The sequence below is a fragment of the Oxyura jamaicensis genome, chromosome 4 (assembly GCF_011077185.1).
Source record: "Oxyura jamaicensis isolate SHBP4307 breed ruddy duck chromosome 4, BPBGC_Ojam_1.0, whole genome shotgun sequence".
NCBI classification, from domain to species: domain Eukaryota; kingdom Metazoa; phylum Chordata; class Aves; order Anseriformes; family Anatidae; genus Oxyura; species Oxyura jamaicensis.
Window position 1 is genome coordinate 94,701,134 of NC_048896.1, and position 17,919 is coordinate 94,719,052.

The following is a 17,919-nucleotide window of genomic DNA, read 5'->3' on the forward strand; positions in this document are numbered from 1 at the left end:
CAGCGCTTAGGCCGCTGTGGTTTCCCTTGCACATAGGCCCATCGAACGTGGGACATTAACTCCTTGAAAATAGTTGTGTCTTGTCATTAAAGTGTGACTAATCAGTAAGGGATTTGTTTTCCTGCATAGAGTTGCTGCTGACGTGGCGTTGCTCTAGGATTTCAGATCACTGGATGCCTACTGCCACGTTGTGCAAGACACCCGAGCCCCGTCAGCGCGTGCAGGTGAAGGAGGGAAGCATCATAGCAGCTTCTGTGGGTTCCTGACACAAATCTCACAAGTCTGCCACGTCTCACAGCCTGCAGGGAGGCCTTTCTGGCAGCACGGTGGTGGTGTGAACCTGTCGGAGCTCTCCTGACCTCAGCCTGCGGGGTCCGAGCTCGCGGAGGAGCAGTTGGGCAGGGTCCACCTTGGGTGGAGGTGGCTGCTCGTTTTAGCGGTGCTGGAGCCTGCTGCAGTCGAGGGTGAACAGTTTGCAAACACAGCTTTCTAACCTAAGTGAAACTTGCACTGTGGAGAGGGGAAAAAATCCCGTCTTTGACTCCAGGACCATGAAATTTCCCTGCTTTTGATAAGAAGATAGTTAATTTCTTAAGAATAGCTGGTACCCTGCATGCTGTTTTTGTAGTGGCAGGTGTTAGCTAATAGATTTGGGCTGGGTATAGTCTTTAAATAAATACTTTTTTGAAAGCTGTGTCTTAGCTGCGATTTTGCTGCTAAGTAAGGAATGCTATTGAACGTCCTGTCAACCAAAGACCACATCTATTCACCAAGAGTTGTTCCCCTCTTTATTTCCTTGCTGCAGCTTTGGATCTCTTTAGGTCATGGCAGTCTTTGATACCCTTCCTTCAACCCCACAAGCACTAAACATTTCTGTGTAACTGAGCTCAGTTCCTGAGTTCATGCCTTTTAAAGCTGTAGGCGGTGAACAAAGAGGTGCAAATCCCTTCCTTGAAAAATTAGAGAAAAATCAGAACCCTGGGAAGGATGGATGGAGACCTCCTCCATGAGTTCAGCATCCTAAAATGCTGGTGCTGGGAGCATTTTTGTGAATGATCCTGGAGTTCTTCACAGCCACAAAGGATGTCTCCATGAAGCAGAGGCTGATTGATCCTGCTGGTAGCTTCCACTGGCCTCAGGCTGGTGCAACTTATCCTTTGCTGCCTGCTCCAACTCTCCTGCACCCTTATCCTTGTGGTTTTTGGTGTAAATCTGTGTGTGAGCAGGTTTGTTTCTTGCTTCTGAATTAGAAAGATGGCAAAATCCTGTATAGCTTTGAGTCAGTAATATAGAGTAAGATGTAAAGGAGGAACATCTGCTAGAGGAGACCCACCCTGTACAGGCTATATTTAGAGATGATGGACCCAATTCTGACATAAATTGAACAGAAATCTGGAGCTGTTCCACGTGCTCCGGTGAAGATGCTGTGGATTCATGCTGGTGTAAATGAGATCAAAATCTGGCTGCTTCTCGAAAATGGCCGGAGAGAGCGTGAATGAAATCCCCAGCAAAAGCAGAGCCTTGCTCTCAGAAACGAGCTCCCCAGCTGGCAAGACTCCTCGGAGTACTGGAGCTATTGAAAGATGCTGCAGGCAGAAAATGAATTAGAGGATAAAGAAGTGAAAATGAGCTGGCAGAATCTTTAGGTGACTCATCAGGTGCATCTTGTAAAGTCTCTTTCTGAGAAGTAATGAAATCACATGTTCTAACAATATTTGCACTGCAGCAGGAAAATGCATAAATATTGGGATCAATTAATGAAATTAGATAACTTGACCAAAAAAGCCATAGCGCTGGCTCAGAAACCATCCCTCTTCCTTTTTGCTGGTCTTGGTGCTTGCAGTCGGAGAGGAAAATCCCGTGGCTTGGTTTCACAGCTCAGATGCACGAGACCTGAGCAGCCACGGGATGGCTGGGACCCCCTGAGCAGGCACCTGCAGCGTGCTCGTCCCCTCAAAACCCTCGAGCTGATGGGTGGCACGTGGAGAAAAGCCCTGGTCGATGCCTTGGCACGCGGCCTCCCACCCTCTGGATTTTGGGGTTAATGAGAGCAGATCCAGCTGCGTGCCTGCTGACCACAAAGATTGCCTCGTTGTGTCTTCATCTGTAAAATGGGGAATAGCCATTTTCCTTAAAAAGGGAGGTTTTCCCCAGGAAAGAGCCCTGGGGATGCGTGCATCAGCCCGTGACATTTAGATGCTCCAGTAACTCATCGCACGCGGTGGCGTTCGGCACGGAGTTCCAGCTCTGGAGCGAGAGCTGGATTTGGAACGAAATCCTGGGGCTGCTGGTATCAGTGGGTCAACTCGTGCTATGTAAAACCGAATAATTACCTTGCTCCAGCAGCATTTCCATGGCTTCTTATCTGGGGAAAGAGCGAGTCAGTGCTTAGGTGAAGAGGAATGGCAGAGCTGCGCTTAATTTATCCCGTAACAATAACGAAATCCAAGTGTGAGTGCCTGGACTGCAGAATGAGCCCGCGGCGCTTGGGTAGGTAAGCTGGTGGGTAGTCAGACAAACACGAGCTCTCCGAGCGAAAAGAGCTATCACTATCTTTGGATTTATCAACAGCAAGAGCAGAAATCATCAGGTTAGCCTACCCTTGGTTTGGCACCCGTACAACTGTTGTTGGAATAATTTGTCTGCTTTCTGGCGTCCTCGATTCAAGAGGATGTTGACAAATTGGAAAGATGTAAAAGAGCCACGAGGGTGGTTAAGAGATTGGCAAATGTGCCTTGCCAAGGAAACAGCCAGTCTCCTGGCTCTGCCGTTCTCTGTTATTTTTTTTCTTGAAGCGAAGGTTACAGGGGGGATTTAGCAGCTCCGAGTACCTGTGTGAAGAACAAAAATAGACGGCTCTGAAGGCTGTCAGACAGAGGTGCAGCACAGGCTGGTGGCTGGGAGACAAAGCCAGACCTGAGCTGAAGAGGTAGAACGGTTTTTTAATAGCAAAGGCAATTTAACTGTTGGGAGTCATGGTTTATTTGCCCGTCCCTAGAAATGTATACATCAAAATGGGGATTTTTTTTTCCAGATTTATCATTTGCATTGAAGCCGTGCGGAGTGTGCCAGGTGTCTCTTGGTAGCGGTCCCCTACTCATCAGCTGGATCTGCATCTCCTGTACAGCTTCTGTTATTTCTCCTGTATTTCTTCCGCTATTTCTCGTGGATCTCTGCTGTCTGAGCCAGATTTTGGGGTGTTTTGATGCTGCTAACTTGCAATCAGTAAATAACAGTAGGCACCCGCGAGAGTTTTAAATGAGATTTTTTCCCCTTTACGAGTATTTTTCTGCAAAAGCGTTTCCCTCGTAAAAACAAAACAAAACAAAAACTCGTGGTGGCTTGTTCTGAGTCCAGGGTTTGTGTGAAGAGATGCCTGGTTTTATTTCCCTGCATTGCTTCCTCCACCTTTGTTCGCCGGCAGGCTCTGGTTTCCGCAGGAAGCTCCTTCGGGGGGGAGGCTGGGCTAAATGTACCTTGGGATCTATGCGCAGCAGAGTTTCGAAGACAATTCCTTATCTGTAAAGCCTGTGGTGGTTGTTCTTTCTCATCACTGAGTATACGAAAGAATGACTTCTCTGCCGGGTGTCTTGCTGGCCGCATGAATTGGAAGGAGCTGGGTCTGTGTAAAAGCTTTAAACACGAGCGTGAGGTCCGGGAGGATGCAGCAAATGAATGCAGCAGCTACACGATGAATATCTGGGGGTTGGCGAGAACCTCGGGACGGGGAAAGCTCTCGCTGCTGCTTTTCTAAATGTCACTTTCTCTGTTGTTTTTCTAGCTGTGGGCCGCTCAGAAAATCAAGCAGGTAATGCCTTTTTTTTTTTGGATTTCCTTCCCGTTGCTGCTTTTTCCCTTTTTGCTGAGTGATGCTGTCCTCTCTCCGTCAGTGACTCTGCCAGTTGCTGTTTTGCCTTGCCACAGACATGTAAATGCAGCGAGCACTGTTTGCCACCCAAGAGTCTGATTCTTTTTTCCTTTTTTCCTTTTTTTTTTTTTTTTTTTGCTTTGTATTTATATATTTTGATGTCTTCATCTTCTCCTTCCTGTCTTGTCAAGAGATTTCTTGTCTCCAGCCTTTCAAAAATAGTTTGGCAGCTCTTTGGTGAGGCTCGTGGCTGCGCGGCGCCTCCCTCCGCCGCGCTCCCGGATCACGGCGGGAAGGAGGCTTTCATCCCCTGCCCCTTAATGCAGCCTCCTTGTAAAACTCTTTTTTTTTTTTTTAAAAGTGGGCCAGGTGAGTTCTGTTGTTGTTCATCAGCAGACCACAATCAGGGTTTCCGTGGAGGCTGCGCTGCCCACGGCACACGAGGATTTTGTCTGGGTGACCCTCACGGTGCCAGCCACGCCGGCAGGCTTTGCTCCAAGCCCAGCCATGTTCTGAAGCAACATTTCTGTACATCACACAAAATTATTTCCTTATCAATCTGGAGTTGATGCTAAATTACTCAAGGCAGCAGCAGGAGGAGGCCTCGGGACAGCGGGTGCCTCCGGCAGAGCCACGGGCATGGCGAGGCCGGCGGCGTCCTCGGCAGCTCATCTTTGGTTTCTGTGCCTTCACCGAGGCTGTTTGCTGACTGTTTTGCAGGCCATCATCCACCCCGACACAAACGAGACCATCTTCATGCCTTTCAGAATGTCAGGTAGAGTATAGCCCAACCAGGCACTCATTGATTTCACTGGGACTTGGTACAAAATGCTGTCGTTTGCCCCTCTGGTTTTGCAGTGCATCTTGTATATATTTAGGCTAGGACCAGAAAGTCATTTAAATGCCTCAATCCCTTGGAAATCGAGGTGAGTTAGGATCCGAAAGTCCCACCTGAGATCAGAGTTTTCCTCTCCTTACCAGGCTGATGTCCTTTCTGGCATCCATCCTGTAGCGTCATTTTAGCTTCGTAGTAAACGCTGGAGCTTGCTGCCCAGCCTGTGGCGTGGTGTTTTACCCTCCAGGATCGAGCAGGATGAGCCCTGGTTCTCCCCGGGCACGACAGAACAGAGCACTTCAGTTGGAAGGGACCCGCAAAGATCGAGTCCACCTGCCTGACCGCTGCAGGGCTGCCCGAAAATTAAAGCATATTTATGGGGGCAGCATCCAAATGCCTCAAAGAGCGACAGGCACTGGGCACAACCACCCCTCTGGGAAGCCTGGGCCCGTGTCTGACCACCCTCACGGTTAAGAAATTTTTCCTAATCCCCAGTCTGATCCTCCCCTGGTGCAGCTTCTATTTTTAAAAATAAACACTGAAAAATAAACGTACGTAATAGCTGTAGCAGCGGGAAGCCCGGGAAGGATCAGCTGTGTTTGTTCCTGGCTTAGGCGGCTGCTTCATCATTAAATCCTCACCTCCTCCTTCCCGTTTTGGGGTGTCCCTGTGCTGCGCACGGATCCGCAGCTACCTCCGCTGGGTCACTGCTCGCCGGAGGGTGCGAGTGCGCCTTGGTCCTTTCTGGTCCTTTCCCAAAGGGACGGAGAGCGTCCCCCCTGATAGCACCTGCTCCGTATTTCCACGGGGAAAAATATTGGGGCTGAGGGGTTTTGTTCTCCAGTTCTGTGAAGAGGGTTGAGATGGAGGTGACGTGCAGGGATGAAAAGCCAGGACCTCTGCTGCCTTGTTCTGGACTTTTGGAAAAATCTTTCATCCTCTCGGGTCATTGCCCTTCCTGGCTGAAGTTGGACCCGTGAGGCTTAGATCAGTAATGCTGGTGAAATGTTGGTGGTTTCTGGTGGAAGCCATTGAGATAAATTATAATTAGCACAAAAATTGGCAGTCCTCGTAGGGGAAAAACATGAAGCGTTTGATTTTTGTGGTGCTCAACAAGATTTGAGGTAAAGCCTTCTCCATAACAGAGAGCTTTAACTTCTACCTATGATTGAAATTGCCCAGACCTCCTCCACTCCTGAGCGTGTAAATGTGCTTTCTTCAGGGTCCTTATACCCTGTTCCTTTTTCAAGTGACCCAGAAATAAATCAGCTCCCTGCTGGGAAGTTTTTACCAGAGAGACAGGAGGGGGAGGACCCACCATGGTCCTGCTCCTTAACGGACGTTGTCCCCTCCAAAGCGCTCCCGCTACGCGCTGGCACACACCGGCTTCACTGCGGTAAGTTTTAGGGTCTAGATGAGGCTTTATAAGTTTCGGGGAAACTCTTAGACCCCGACCCAAGGAAAAAAAGAGGATGGGAAGGAGAATTCGATAGCACCTGGGGCCTGCTCTTGTTGATGCTCGCTGCTGACATCTCCGTGCCCGCGGTGGCGCGGGCTGGTAGACACGAGAGCAGGCTGCCGTGCCGGGTGTGACTTGTACCCTAAAATGGTAGCGCTGGTAGATTTCTTAGGTGTGATGTTTGCCCAGCCCCAAGGTACCTATTAAAATGCCTGCCTCTCTCTCTCTTTTTTTTAATAGGTTACATTCCCTTCGGAACGCCCATCGTAAGTACTTCAGCATCCCTCCCCGCTTTGTTTGCGAGTAACACGAAATGCATTTTTTAGCACCCGCACGCAATTCTCCGAACTCCGCCGTGCTGATTCACGCGGGGTTCGCACCTTTCCCCTCGCACGCTCGCGAGGGCTTGGTGGTGCAAAACGTGCCCCGTGGCCGCAGCTCGGCGGGCTCCGGGCTCCTTGTCTGCCTCCCACCGCTCCGGCTGGTCTCTCCGCAACGTCTCCAGCTCCGTGCTTCCCTTTTGGAAAGGGAAGACCGGGATGAGCTCATTGCCTGCAACTTCTGCAACTCGTGGATTCATCTTTGGAGGCGTTGTTTTTTTTTTCCCCGTTATTATTTGCATGTTTTGCAAGTCGCTTCCCGGCCGTGAGAAACGCGGGGAGCCGCAGCGCGGCGAGGCCAGCGCCGTGGCTCCTCATCTCGGTTAATTAAAGCTGCGAGCGCTTTACGTGGGGTTACTGCTGAGGCCGTTTGTGGTCGGTACTTGTTACTGGGAAATCTGCAAGCGTTTGGGCGCTCTTGACAGCGAAAGCCGGAACGGAGACAATCCCGTGCTCCTCCTGCTGAAACCCCAGCTCATCTTCAGAGCCGTAGCTATTAATTAACCTCCTTTTGTGAACGGGCCAGCTGGGGCGCAGAGTTTTGCCCCAAACCACCCAAGTTGGTGCCAGAAGGCTGAATGGAATGAAGCCTGCTCTGGGCAGCCTCCAACTCTTCTCCCAGCCTATGAGGTCAAGTGCATTAAAACAGTCGAAGGAGCAAAATCTGCTCAATTTCACCCTCCTAAACCTAAGGGACGGTGGCACGAAGCTCGCTGAAAGGCTCCGATCCCTTCCCGACCGGTGGTAGCAGGGTGGCTGGAAGCTGGAGGCAGAGCCCGGCCCTGCGGGTGCTATTTGTTGTCGCGCGTAACGTCGCGGCGGCAACTTTGTAGGGGGCATTTTAAAAGAAAAGGTTAAACAAAAACGAGTTAACGATCAAATTGACAATGAAATCGGCCCAAATCCAGAGCTGTCAGAGGAGCCGAGAGCTGTCAGATGAGCCCAATTTCGCTAGCTGTAAAGGATAAACTGGAACCTCTTGTCATTTAAAAAAAAAAAAAAAAAAGGAAAAAAAGAAAACCAAACGTTTCAAATGTTAAAATTAAAATGTAACATTTATGCCAATCGATCTGTGAAATTTAGTGACAAAATTGGCAGCCTGCTCTAGCATAAAAACAGTTTGAGTCTTGCATTTAGCATAGGGGGATGGGATTTCCTCAAGAGAGGCTCGGTGTGCCTGCGGCGAGCTCTCGCGTGGGATCTGCGCCGGTGAAGCCGTGGCGGCGTGCCGCTGCTCCGGGGCTGCCTGTCCCGGTGTGCCGGGGTCACTTAAGCACCCCGAACCAGAACGGGGTCAGTTTATGCGTTACCAGGTTTGCTGCCCACCACTCGATACGCAGCACAGCCTCGATACGCGGGGTTTTGTCCCCCCCACCCCATAGCTAATGCAAAATACGGTACGGTTTGGCTCCTTGTGGAAGAGATTAAAGTCTGCCCAAGAATAATCGCCTCTCTTCTGGCTTAAGCGGCCACTCCCCTGCCACCGCCAAGTCCCGTGGCTGCGTGTTCTCTGCCCGTTTCAGTCCCCTGGGCAGAGGGACCCGGCTCAGAGAGCTGCCATCGTTGGCTTTTTGATGGCCTCTGTCCTTGGCTCAGCCCCCAAAGGGCTGCGGGGCCACGGCGGGACTGGAGCGAGCAGGATGGGGTAAGGGCAGGGTCACTTTGTCTCTGCCCCCCTGGATTTCAGCCCACGAGGCACAAAACCAAGCTGCTCGCATTACTTGCCTTCGGTGCAGGGGTGCGACGTGCCAGCGGTCACGGCAGGGCAGCTGCTGGGCGCCCTTTTACTCTCCCTGTGTTTCCCCCCGCCTTGGTTGGGGTTCCCAGCCCAGCAGGAGGCATTCACCCAAGGAAGAGGCTCTTCTGTGCTTAGGAAACCCAGCCCGGGACCCTTTGGGCATGTCGTTTTCCCCAGCCATATACAACCAGAGCAGAACACTTCACTTTTTCCTTTTTATTTCCCTTTTCGAAGTGCCAGCACAGCCGGCCCCTTGGGCAGCTTCGCTTTTTTTGGCTCTCCGACAGCTCCCGGCCCGGCACCCGGCCGCAGTGCCTGCAGTTCCAAACAACCCCGGCGACAAAGGGCCCGAAGGAATTTGCAGCCCCGCTCCTTTGTCCTCTGAGAGGCAGACGGGAGGCTCGGGAGGCCTCGCTGCCACTTGGAAACGCTTGGAGAAGTCCCACGTGTCCATCGCAGGAGCCTGACGAGCGAGGCAGGGCACGGCGCTCGCTTTTGGGAGCCCGTAACGCAACGTGCAAAGCGCCAGCAGACGTCCGGGAAGCGTCTGCAGCCCTGGCTTTGCAGCCACAGAGGGCTGTTCACACCTGATAGGCAATTAAATTCTGTAGTTGGTACTTTTCTGGTGTTTAGAACCTTTTTTATTTTTTTTTTCCCCGTATATTTTGTTTTCCTTCTTAGTTATTTTTTCCCCTGACAGTAATTAAAAGTGAAACTGTACATTTCTTGACAGACTCTTGCACATATGGAGAGTTTGCATTTAAACGTGCCTCTTTCAGTCATACAGATTTTGGGTGCTCTTTTTTATTTATTTATTTTCCCTTCCCTTCCTCTCGCGCCGAGCCTGCGGCTGACAATGCGGGAGCCGCTTGCCGCCTTCCCTCTCCTCCGTAGCCTCATTAGCCCGATGACTTTTGGGGTGAGCGTCGGTCCCGGGGACGAGGAGGTTGAGCGCCTGTTGAATTCGCTCGGCTCCGACCGGCGGCTCCGTAATTAAGGACGAGATCCCCAGATTGAACGGGAGCAGCAAATTAGTGGGAACTCGCACGGCTTGGCCTTCAGCCAGCGCACCGAGTAGCTGCAACTTCCAGAAAGGCTGGAGGAGGAAAAGCTGGAGGAGGAGGAGAAAGGAAAGAAGATGTAAATGAAATCAGGCCTCCCAACCCCGGTGCCCTTTGGTTTGTTGTTGTTTTTCATGTCCACGAGCGTCGGAGTTGCCTCCTCTTCAACTGCTGCAGATGTGCAGAGGCAGCTCGAGCTCGTCCCGCTGTGCGGCAGGCTCCCCGTGCCGCGGCAGGGAACTTTTCTGTCTTCTGGGCTTCTGCGGGAGCAAGCCTAAAGAAAACGGTGCCGGAGAGGGTCTGCGAGTGCTTGACCTCGGAGCCTTCTTGCCCAGGTGCGTGGATGCCTCGGAGATGTTTGAGCATCCTGAAAGTCAACGCGTTGGGAGCTGAAAGGAGTCGGTTGGTCTTCAGACCTTTCACAAAGTTGCAAGTGTGATTGTGTGCCACGAGGACCGCCGTCAGAAGCTATCAGGCGGCTCAGGCTCAGGCAGGGAGAAAAGGACAGTGTTCGAAGTATCATTTCTTGGCTGTTTGTTACCCAAGAGCTCGCCTTCTTGTCCCTCTTGGCTGGGTTCCTTGCTGGGAGCCTCCCAGCTTTCAATTTCCTCTTCCTCCTCTTCCTCTTTCCTCCCCTTCAGCTTCTTACACTTCCTCTTTCCCCTCTGCTTCCCTCTTCAGCTTCTTACACTCGAAGAGGAAAGGTTGCCACCAAACAAGGTAGGAAGGAGTCCGGGAGAGACTATTTTATATCACGGTATTTTGAGACATCTCGGGGATGCTCTCAGGACCCTGTGGGCGGCGCACGCGTGTCTGCGCCCAGATGCTGCTCAGGGTGACTTCGCAAAGCCCACGGCATCGCGCATCCGCGCGACGGGTCGCAGAATCACAGCATCATCTCGGTTGGAAGAGACCTCGCCAGATGTGCGGGGCCAGGCTGCCTCGAGCCGTCGTCAGCCACAGCTCAGAACCCAGGCAGGAGTTTTCGCAGCTCCCGACTATGCCACATCAACAATCCCCTTCTCTTCAAACAAAATTCAGGGCTCCCAAACGGGAGCACATGTGCTTCCAGGTGGCACTCCTGTCTTCAGATGTTCAGATCTCATTCCTTCCCCGTGCTTGAAACAGAGAATGTGCCAAAGGAAAATAGAAAAAAAAAAAACCCTCGCTGCCAATAGTAACAATTTTGAACTCTTGTATTCCTGCAACTTTTGGGTTATACTCCAGAAATACTTGGATAAAACCAATCGCTGACTTTTAGTGAACTCATCTTTGGACGGTTTGTGCTGCCAGGCTCTCAGAGGTGCGTTGCAAGCAATAATTAACGTTGGGGAGCTCTCGGGGCAGCTGTGTTACCCGGTTTCCCTATTGGAAAATTGAGAGACGATGGGCCGAGGGGAAGTTCAGAGGGGAAAAGGCAGGTCCTAAATCTAGTTCCCTTTTAGCCTTTAGCACTTGTTACTGGAATGGGCGCTTTTAGAAGAACTGGAGGCACGGGTCTGTTCCCTCACCCATTTGCTCTTGGTTTGTACTCCGGCCACTCACCATGAAATAAATACAGAAGTGAAGAGAACTTCTTAAAGTCAATCAAAATGCTCTTGCTGCTTTCGTGCCTACCAGAGCACCAACAAACCCAAACCAACCACACATTTATTAACACGAAAACCTCTTCTCTTGCAGGTTGTTGGTCTTCTCTTGCCCAACCAGACGCTGGCATCCACTGTTTTTTGGCAGGTAACGTTCGTCTGCTTCCGTGCTCTGAATGGGTGGAGAATGTAATGGAAAGGAAAGCGGCCCCGGACTTTGTTAAGAGGGAGGTGATGTGGCAGGGTATGATCCGGGAAGGGTTTGGCAGGTCTGGAGGGGGCTGTAAGCAGAGCGTTGGGTCTGCTTTGCAATGCCCAGCAATTTATGCCATCATAAGGGAGAAGTAACTAAGAGTAAGGGGAGGGAGCGTGCGCATGAATGAGTAACCGAGTAAACACCCCAGTTAAGTAATAACTGCACAAAAAAAGGCTGCACAACTGAGAATATAGAGGGGCATCGCAGTAACTTAGGATTTGGTGTATTTAGCTCTGAGTTCATGTTTCTGGAGGGCAATTTGCCTCCCTGGCTTTGGGCTAAGATGGCAAGAGTTGACTTTGGGTAGGTCGGCTCTGTGGAGATCGCTGCTGCAGGGTGTCTTGTAAATGGCTCAGGTTGGGAGCTCCTGCTCCCCCGTCTCTGCGGCTGGTCAGGGGAAGCCTTCAGCTTTAAAAGGAGGGGGGATCCTTTTAAAACTAGATGGAATATTTCCGACACAAAACTGAAACAAGCCCTGAAACGAGAGGGAGGTCACAGCAGGCCAGCCAGTGAGTGTAGTCTGCCCGAGGCACTGGGTTTATGGGTGGGTCTCAACTCTTCCAGCTCGTAGCCTGCTGGATTGGTATCAAACCAGATAGACCCAAATTGGAGTGATATTTCAGAGGTTCTTCCTTGAGTTTCCTCTTCTTTTTTGCTTCAGTAATATACAAGCATCAAACTCCTGAGCCAGAGAGCATCCATGCTTCCCCTCCACTATTTTCTGCAAGAGTTTCATGTCAAAGTCATTCCCCGCAGAGCCCCACGCTGACGCTGCCCAAGGTCTTAGGTGAAGATCATGCCTTTTAGCCTCTAAATTGCTCTGCACCGTGATCCTGAAATTTGTCTTTAGATCTAGTTTAGTTTCGTGAACCAGAGCTTGTGCACGTGCTTCTGCATGGGAGCAGAGCTGGTGAAAACTGCGTGTGTTGGTTTTTCTGTCCCGCTTTGAAGGGCATCAGATCAGAACTGGTGCGTGCACAAGCCTTTGAAAAGATGTGGCAAGCCACAGGCAGGCCCAAACGAAGATGTCGCTCCCGTGTTCGTAGATCTTATTTTTGTGAAGTTATATTTATCTCTTTCTCTTTTTGTTTCCTCTTCAGTGGTTGAATCAGAGCCACAATGCATGCGTCAACTATGCAAACCGCAACGCGACAAAGGTGAGGAGACCCAACATATGCAGCGCGTGCTGCACGTTAGCTCTGTTTTGACACGGAAACAGAAGTCTTGTCTCTTTGCTGTTAATAGAAACTGCGGAGTAGGCACTGTGACGAATTTATAGATTGCCCATTCTCCTGAATACACTTCCATTTTAAACTTCAGCTGTAAACGGCAGGAGGATCTCAAAAGCACTCGAGGCTCGCGAGCGATGCTCAACGCCTTCGTGCTGATCCAGTATATAGTCTAACTGGTGTGAAATGGTCTAATTTGGTACGTAAATGAACACAAAGCCAGATGATGTGTATTTGGGTGTTTGGATGGCAAAAGAAGGGGCCACGATCACACCTTTGTGTCGTAAGGACTTGCTACGTGTTCCTAGCAGCGCTCCGGTCTCACAGACGTGGTGGTGGCGTTCCTGCTTTCTTCCCATTACTCTGGTGTCGATCATCTCTTGTTGGGATGCGGGACCTCAAGACAGAGAGCTAAACTGGAAAGAATCCAACTCGTTGAGATAACATTTCGAGGACAAATATTTTATGTGGAGAGTTTGGGGTTCACCACTAGTGATTAGAATGCTAATTTATTGTCCTTTTTTCTTTTTTTTTTTTTTTTTTTTTTTTTACCATTTGTTAAATTCCATTCACATACTTCCTTTTAGCTGCTGCTATTATAATTTTCTGATGCCAATTAATTTTCCGTTCCCTTTAACCTCGCTCATGAGGTCGGAATGTTCCTTGGTTTTGCCGCTGCTAGATGACAGCCCATGTGTCACCGAACAATATGACAAAACGAAACCTGTCTCTGGTCTAAAACAAATACAGAAAAAAAAAAAAAAGAGCTTGGTTGTATTTTAATAACCAGAAGTTTGTTTATTGAAAATATGTTTTGTTTTTCTTTCCAAAGCCTTCTCCGACGTCCAAGTTCATCCAGGGCTACTTGGGAGCTGTCATAAGTGCTGTCTCAATAGCAGTGGGTAACGCTTTATATCTGTATCCTTCCCTACCCATAACTGCTCCCTTACAGTAGTACTGCAGTGCTTGTGAGATGTTTCTTTGAATTGCCAAGCATGTTTACATTTTAATTGACATAATTCAGTCCAAATAACAAGAAAATATTTGAACCGTGAGGCGTCTCCGTCCATGCATGCCCAAACTTTTCAGCAGAAGGAGACTTCTACCAGCGATTGCTTCCAGCATGTCCTGCACTGTGCTCTGCTTGGGTCTCTGTGGCTTTGCTGCTGGGTGACTCAAATTATCCACGTGTGCATTAAGTTCTGGTGAATTAGCCTAGTCCAAGTTAAAATGCCGGACCCTGAGTGACCCTGAGGCTGCAGAGAGGCGGTGTGAGAGCTGATGTGCTGGCCTTTTGGAGGTAGTCCCCTGGTGGCTCCGCACCTTGATCTAAAGGAGCAGCAGAGCTCCAAGTGATGTCTTTTACCTGCGGGCAGCGTTCAAGCTGGAGCCCGGTGTTCAAGTCACAGTTAAAGTAATCTGCAGTAGGAGGGCTTTTAAATGATGACATCTAAAATCCTGGTCTGGTGGCGTAATCGTGTGTGATGCTCCAGGAGCACAAGTTCACATCTCTGGCAGCTAATTCCCAAGGAGGCAGGTACATTTTTCAGGAGCAACTTAAACAGGTTCTTTCCTTTGGTGGCTTTTCAAATAAGCCTCTGAAATGTATGCTTGTGTTTCCTGCTGGAACATTAAAGTTCCCATGGCAAGCTTTTATTTTTTCCCCCCACTTCTCCACGCGTTCTTTCCCGAACAGACTGAGCCATGGGAAGAGTCAGCGCTCAGCCTGCTCAACACCCTGTTTGTAGCCAGGTTCCCTCATTCACCCTGGGGAAGAGGCTGCATGGGCTTGTTTAGATTTCTTTACAAGGTGCAGTTCATAAAGTCATAGAATGGTTTGGGTTGGAAGGGACCTCAGAGCCCCCCAGCCCCCTGCCATGGGCTGCCCCCAGCCCTGTTCAACCTGTCCTTGGGCACTGCCAGGGATGGGGAGTAAAGAATTTCTTCCTTACATCCGTTATAAAACTATTCTCTTTTGTTTTAAAACTGTCACCCCTTTTTCTTCTCTAGAGCGGGCTGGGGATCGATAGCAGAGTTACAGAGGCAGGAGCTTTACCAGATGCACTTCTTCCCGGTAGCTTTCCGTGTTTCTGGCTTGGCTTGCTCGCTGCCTGCCGCTCGGCTCCCTTACTAGAATTAACCCAGCCCCGTTGTGCGTTGAGCAGCCTTGCGTTGATGTGAGCTCCCACACTTCGTAACCTCGTGTAGATGCGTGCGCACCAGCCCCGTGCTTTTTGCAGCTGAAATACCAAGATGTCCAGGTCCCTACTGCACCACCCTCAGCGCTTCAGTTAGCAGCAGCTCTCTGTGAGCTGTTCCCTGGTGTAGCACAGGAGAGCTTCGCTATCCCTTCTGGCCCTTACTTCAGATTTTTATCCACCTTGTGAAGTCGGTAAAGCGCTCCAGCTTGATGTGCTGCTGCTGCTCACCACCTCCTTCCAGCCACCAGCAAGCACAGCTGCAGCAGAGGGATGATAATAGATAATTTCCCCTTGCTGGCATTAATGCTCCTCTCCGTTTTGGCAACAGGAGCAGATAGAGGGCAGGAGGCATGGAGAAGTGATGTTGGCAGTTCTGTCACCCCGAGGAGCTGACAGGCTCTGGTAAGGAATCCACCGTCCCGTGGTGGGACAGCTGATGCAGGTTTCTGGTATCCCTGGTCCCTCCTGTGCTGCCTGCGGAGGAGCTGAAGCAGAAAGATAGGCTCACAGTGCAAAGGGGCTTTTGTGGGCCCACCGGCGGTGGTGGGAGAAACACATTCTCAGAAGCAGTGTCAAAACCAAGACCTGGGGATCAAAGAAGTCGTTGCAAGCCTGCAGCGACCTGCTGTAACTGCGGGGTGGCTGTCACCACCGGTGGCATGCACGAGGGTGGCTCGTCAGTCTGCTGATGGTAGGTACCACGCCACGATGGGCACGCCGAGCTGGGCTGCCCCGGGGATGCCAGAGTGTCGTGCACGATGACAGCAGCTGTTTGGAGCTCTGCGGGGCAGAAGCGTTGTTGTGGGGGGCTGCAGCCCTCCTGAAACCTGCTGAGGTGCCCGGGGCGCAGCGGGTGTTATGGATGCTTCGCCGTTCCTGATGTTTGGAGGAGGTCTGTGTCAGCGTGGAGCACTTCAGGCGTGCTCCCTGTGGACACCTGCAAAGCCAAGGTGAAGCCTGCCCACCCCGCTGTCCCCGTGCAGAGGAGCTGTTAGGGACACGACCGACGCATGAGCTGCCGCAGAGGAGCCCTGTTGATCCCTATTGCATGCTCGATTCCCCACACGGAGCAGCCTAGAGCAAATCCTGCAGGCAGGGAGCAGTTTTTATGTTGTAAATATCTGGATTAATAACCAGCGTCTCCTCAAGCGGTTTTATTTTTTTTTTTTTTTCTTTAATGATGAAGACAAATAATTTAGCGCTAGCCTCAAGTTTCATTACGCTGGATTCTGAGGCCTCAGCCCTCATTAACTGATCTCTGCTGTCAGTTAGCAACAGATCACCTCCCAGTGTGAGCCTATTAGGACCAGATGACCTGAAAACAAGTGCCACTGCCTCCAGTGGTCTGCTGAGACCCGGTATTAATTAAAGCGAGCCCCTTCCATGTTTGCAGTTGGCAAGCGACGCAGGGAAAAGGCTGGTGGAGTGACAGATCGGTCGAGTTGTGATCGTGCCTCCCGTCGGCTTAACCCTCTGTGGCTTCATCTAGAGCGAGGGACAAACAAATGGCTTTCTCACGTGGAGGGAAGAGCGGATTTTGGCTTTACGCTTCTCGCAATTAAACTAGGAGCCTCGGCGAATCTTTGCAGATGACCTGGTTATTTTCCCATTTCCGAGAGAGGAGAGGGAAATTGCTGTCACGGAGAAGCAGCACGGACCCAGCTCTAGATCCGGGTCCCCGGGTTTGCAGTCCTTCAGGATGAGATTTTAGAGGAATTAATGTGCTTTTTTAGAAATATTCCTTTTCAATATTTGTATTTCTTTTTTTCAATATTTTTTTCCCCTTTTTTTCCCACCTACTCCCAACCCAGTTCATGGTTCAGCTTTGGCTAAAGAAAGCTCTGCCAGGATTGTGTTTCTCCCCCAGCTGATCACTTGTAAGGAGGTTAGAGAAGACATCAGGAGGAGTAACCTTAAGAATGGCTGCAGGTAAAGAGGTGGAAGAGCCGACGTAGCAGCTTTCCTCCCCCTCTGACCCCCGTGCTCTTCATACACGGCACTTGCACTCTGTTTTCCGAAGGCACCACGTCTGCAGGCAGCGCTCACCGCTCCTGGTGTCTCAGCGCTGTGCTTTTGGGATGCCCTACCGTTTGTTATTTCTGATTACCCTTAGGTAACCTAGATCTGTGTTCCTCCTCCTGCGATTTGAGTTTATTTTTGTCGTGTTCTCCATGCACAAGCCTCCCTCCTGCCTTTTGTTTTGATCGTTCCAGATTTACAGCTTTTCTGAGCATGGAGTGGTAATTGTTGTTTTTTTTTAACAGTTGAGTGGATTCCTGGGATTAGGCCTCTGTTTCTGATATCTGGCTGCTGTTCCTGATGCACAATTAATACCAGCTGGTTTTCCCGAGGAAGGCAAGCAAAGGCAGAGAGCAGTAATAAGAACTGAGAAAGACCAAGAATATTTTATTTTTTCCCCAAATATTCTCGCTCCAAGGGCTACACTAATCAGAGGGTTTGTAATTATACAGAAAATCCTTCCAGCAGGGAGAGACACACACACACTCTGCTAATTTTGTCAAGCTTTAAAAAGGTTAAAAAAGCTACATATTCAAAACCAACTTTATTATTAATGCTGCTGATAACTTTTGGGGGGAGCATATTTTATGGTTCTTGATTCCTGACTCAGATTTGATCTGCTCTCCTATTGCTGATCCTTTTTGCTTCTGCCTCAGCTGTTTGGCATTAGGGCCTTAAAGTCTGACTTCAGCCCGAGGTGGTTCTTGCAGCTGCAGTTAAATGCATGCAAATCAAACCCGATCAGGCCAAGAGCTGGGAGCAGGTGCTCTGCTTGCTGGGATGTTGCTGGTGCTGAGAGCTGCAGGTTGGGGGCCACGAGACCATGGTGGTGAGTTGCTGGGTTTCTCACTTTCCCACTCGTTATGTCTTGGATGTGGAAAGACCGACTCCAAAACCCGCTCTTTTGGATGCTGAAAACCCCGTGCAGGTCCTCCGAGGGAGTTTTCTTCTTCCAGCGTTGCTTGGCCACGTTTGTGACGTCCCCCAGTAAGCGGTGTGGTGCTGCTCAGCTTGTTGCCCAGTCGGCAGCTCGCTGCCCATCTGTTGCCCACTCCGTGCACCCTGGAGGTGCCACGGACGCTGCTGTCCTCTCCTGTCCACAGGATGGGCCATGACTAGACCCCAGTAAACCTGGCAGGCAGGCAGGATGTATTTTATGTGTATAGGAGCGTGCGGCTTAACCAGGAGACATCTATCGGGACTGCCTAGGTAGGGCAGCCCCCAGATGCCAGGAGGGGCTCAGCTCTCCCCCGATAAAGAGGGAAACGCAAGCACGTGTATGAGCTC

The 17,919-nt window shown here is 50.5% G+C and overlaps 1 protein-coding gene across 3 annotated transcripts in view; it reads left to right on the forward strand.

The window, feature by feature from the left end:
• The window catches only part of SFXN5 (sideroflexin 5), a 76,946-nt gene that overhangs the window by 29,464 nt on the left and 29,563 nt on the right, over positions 1–17,919 (forward strand). For all 3 annotated transcript variants that reach the window (XM_035326076.1, XM_035326077.1, XM_035326078.1), the window contains exons 4-9: positions 3,782–3,808; positions 4,589–4,643; positions 6,403–6,428; positions 11,022–11,075; positions 12,284–12,340; positions 13,245–13,310. In XM_035326076.1, the coding sequence (XP_035181967.1) occupies positions 3,782–3,808; positions 4,589–4,643; positions 6,403–6,428; positions 11,022–11,075; positions 12,284–12,340; positions 13,245–13,310 (285 nt within the window). The remainder of the gene's footprint in view (positions 1–3,781; positions 3,809–4,588; positions 4,644–6,402; positions 6,429–11,021; positions 11,076–12,283; positions 12,341–13,244; positions 13,311–17,919) is intronic.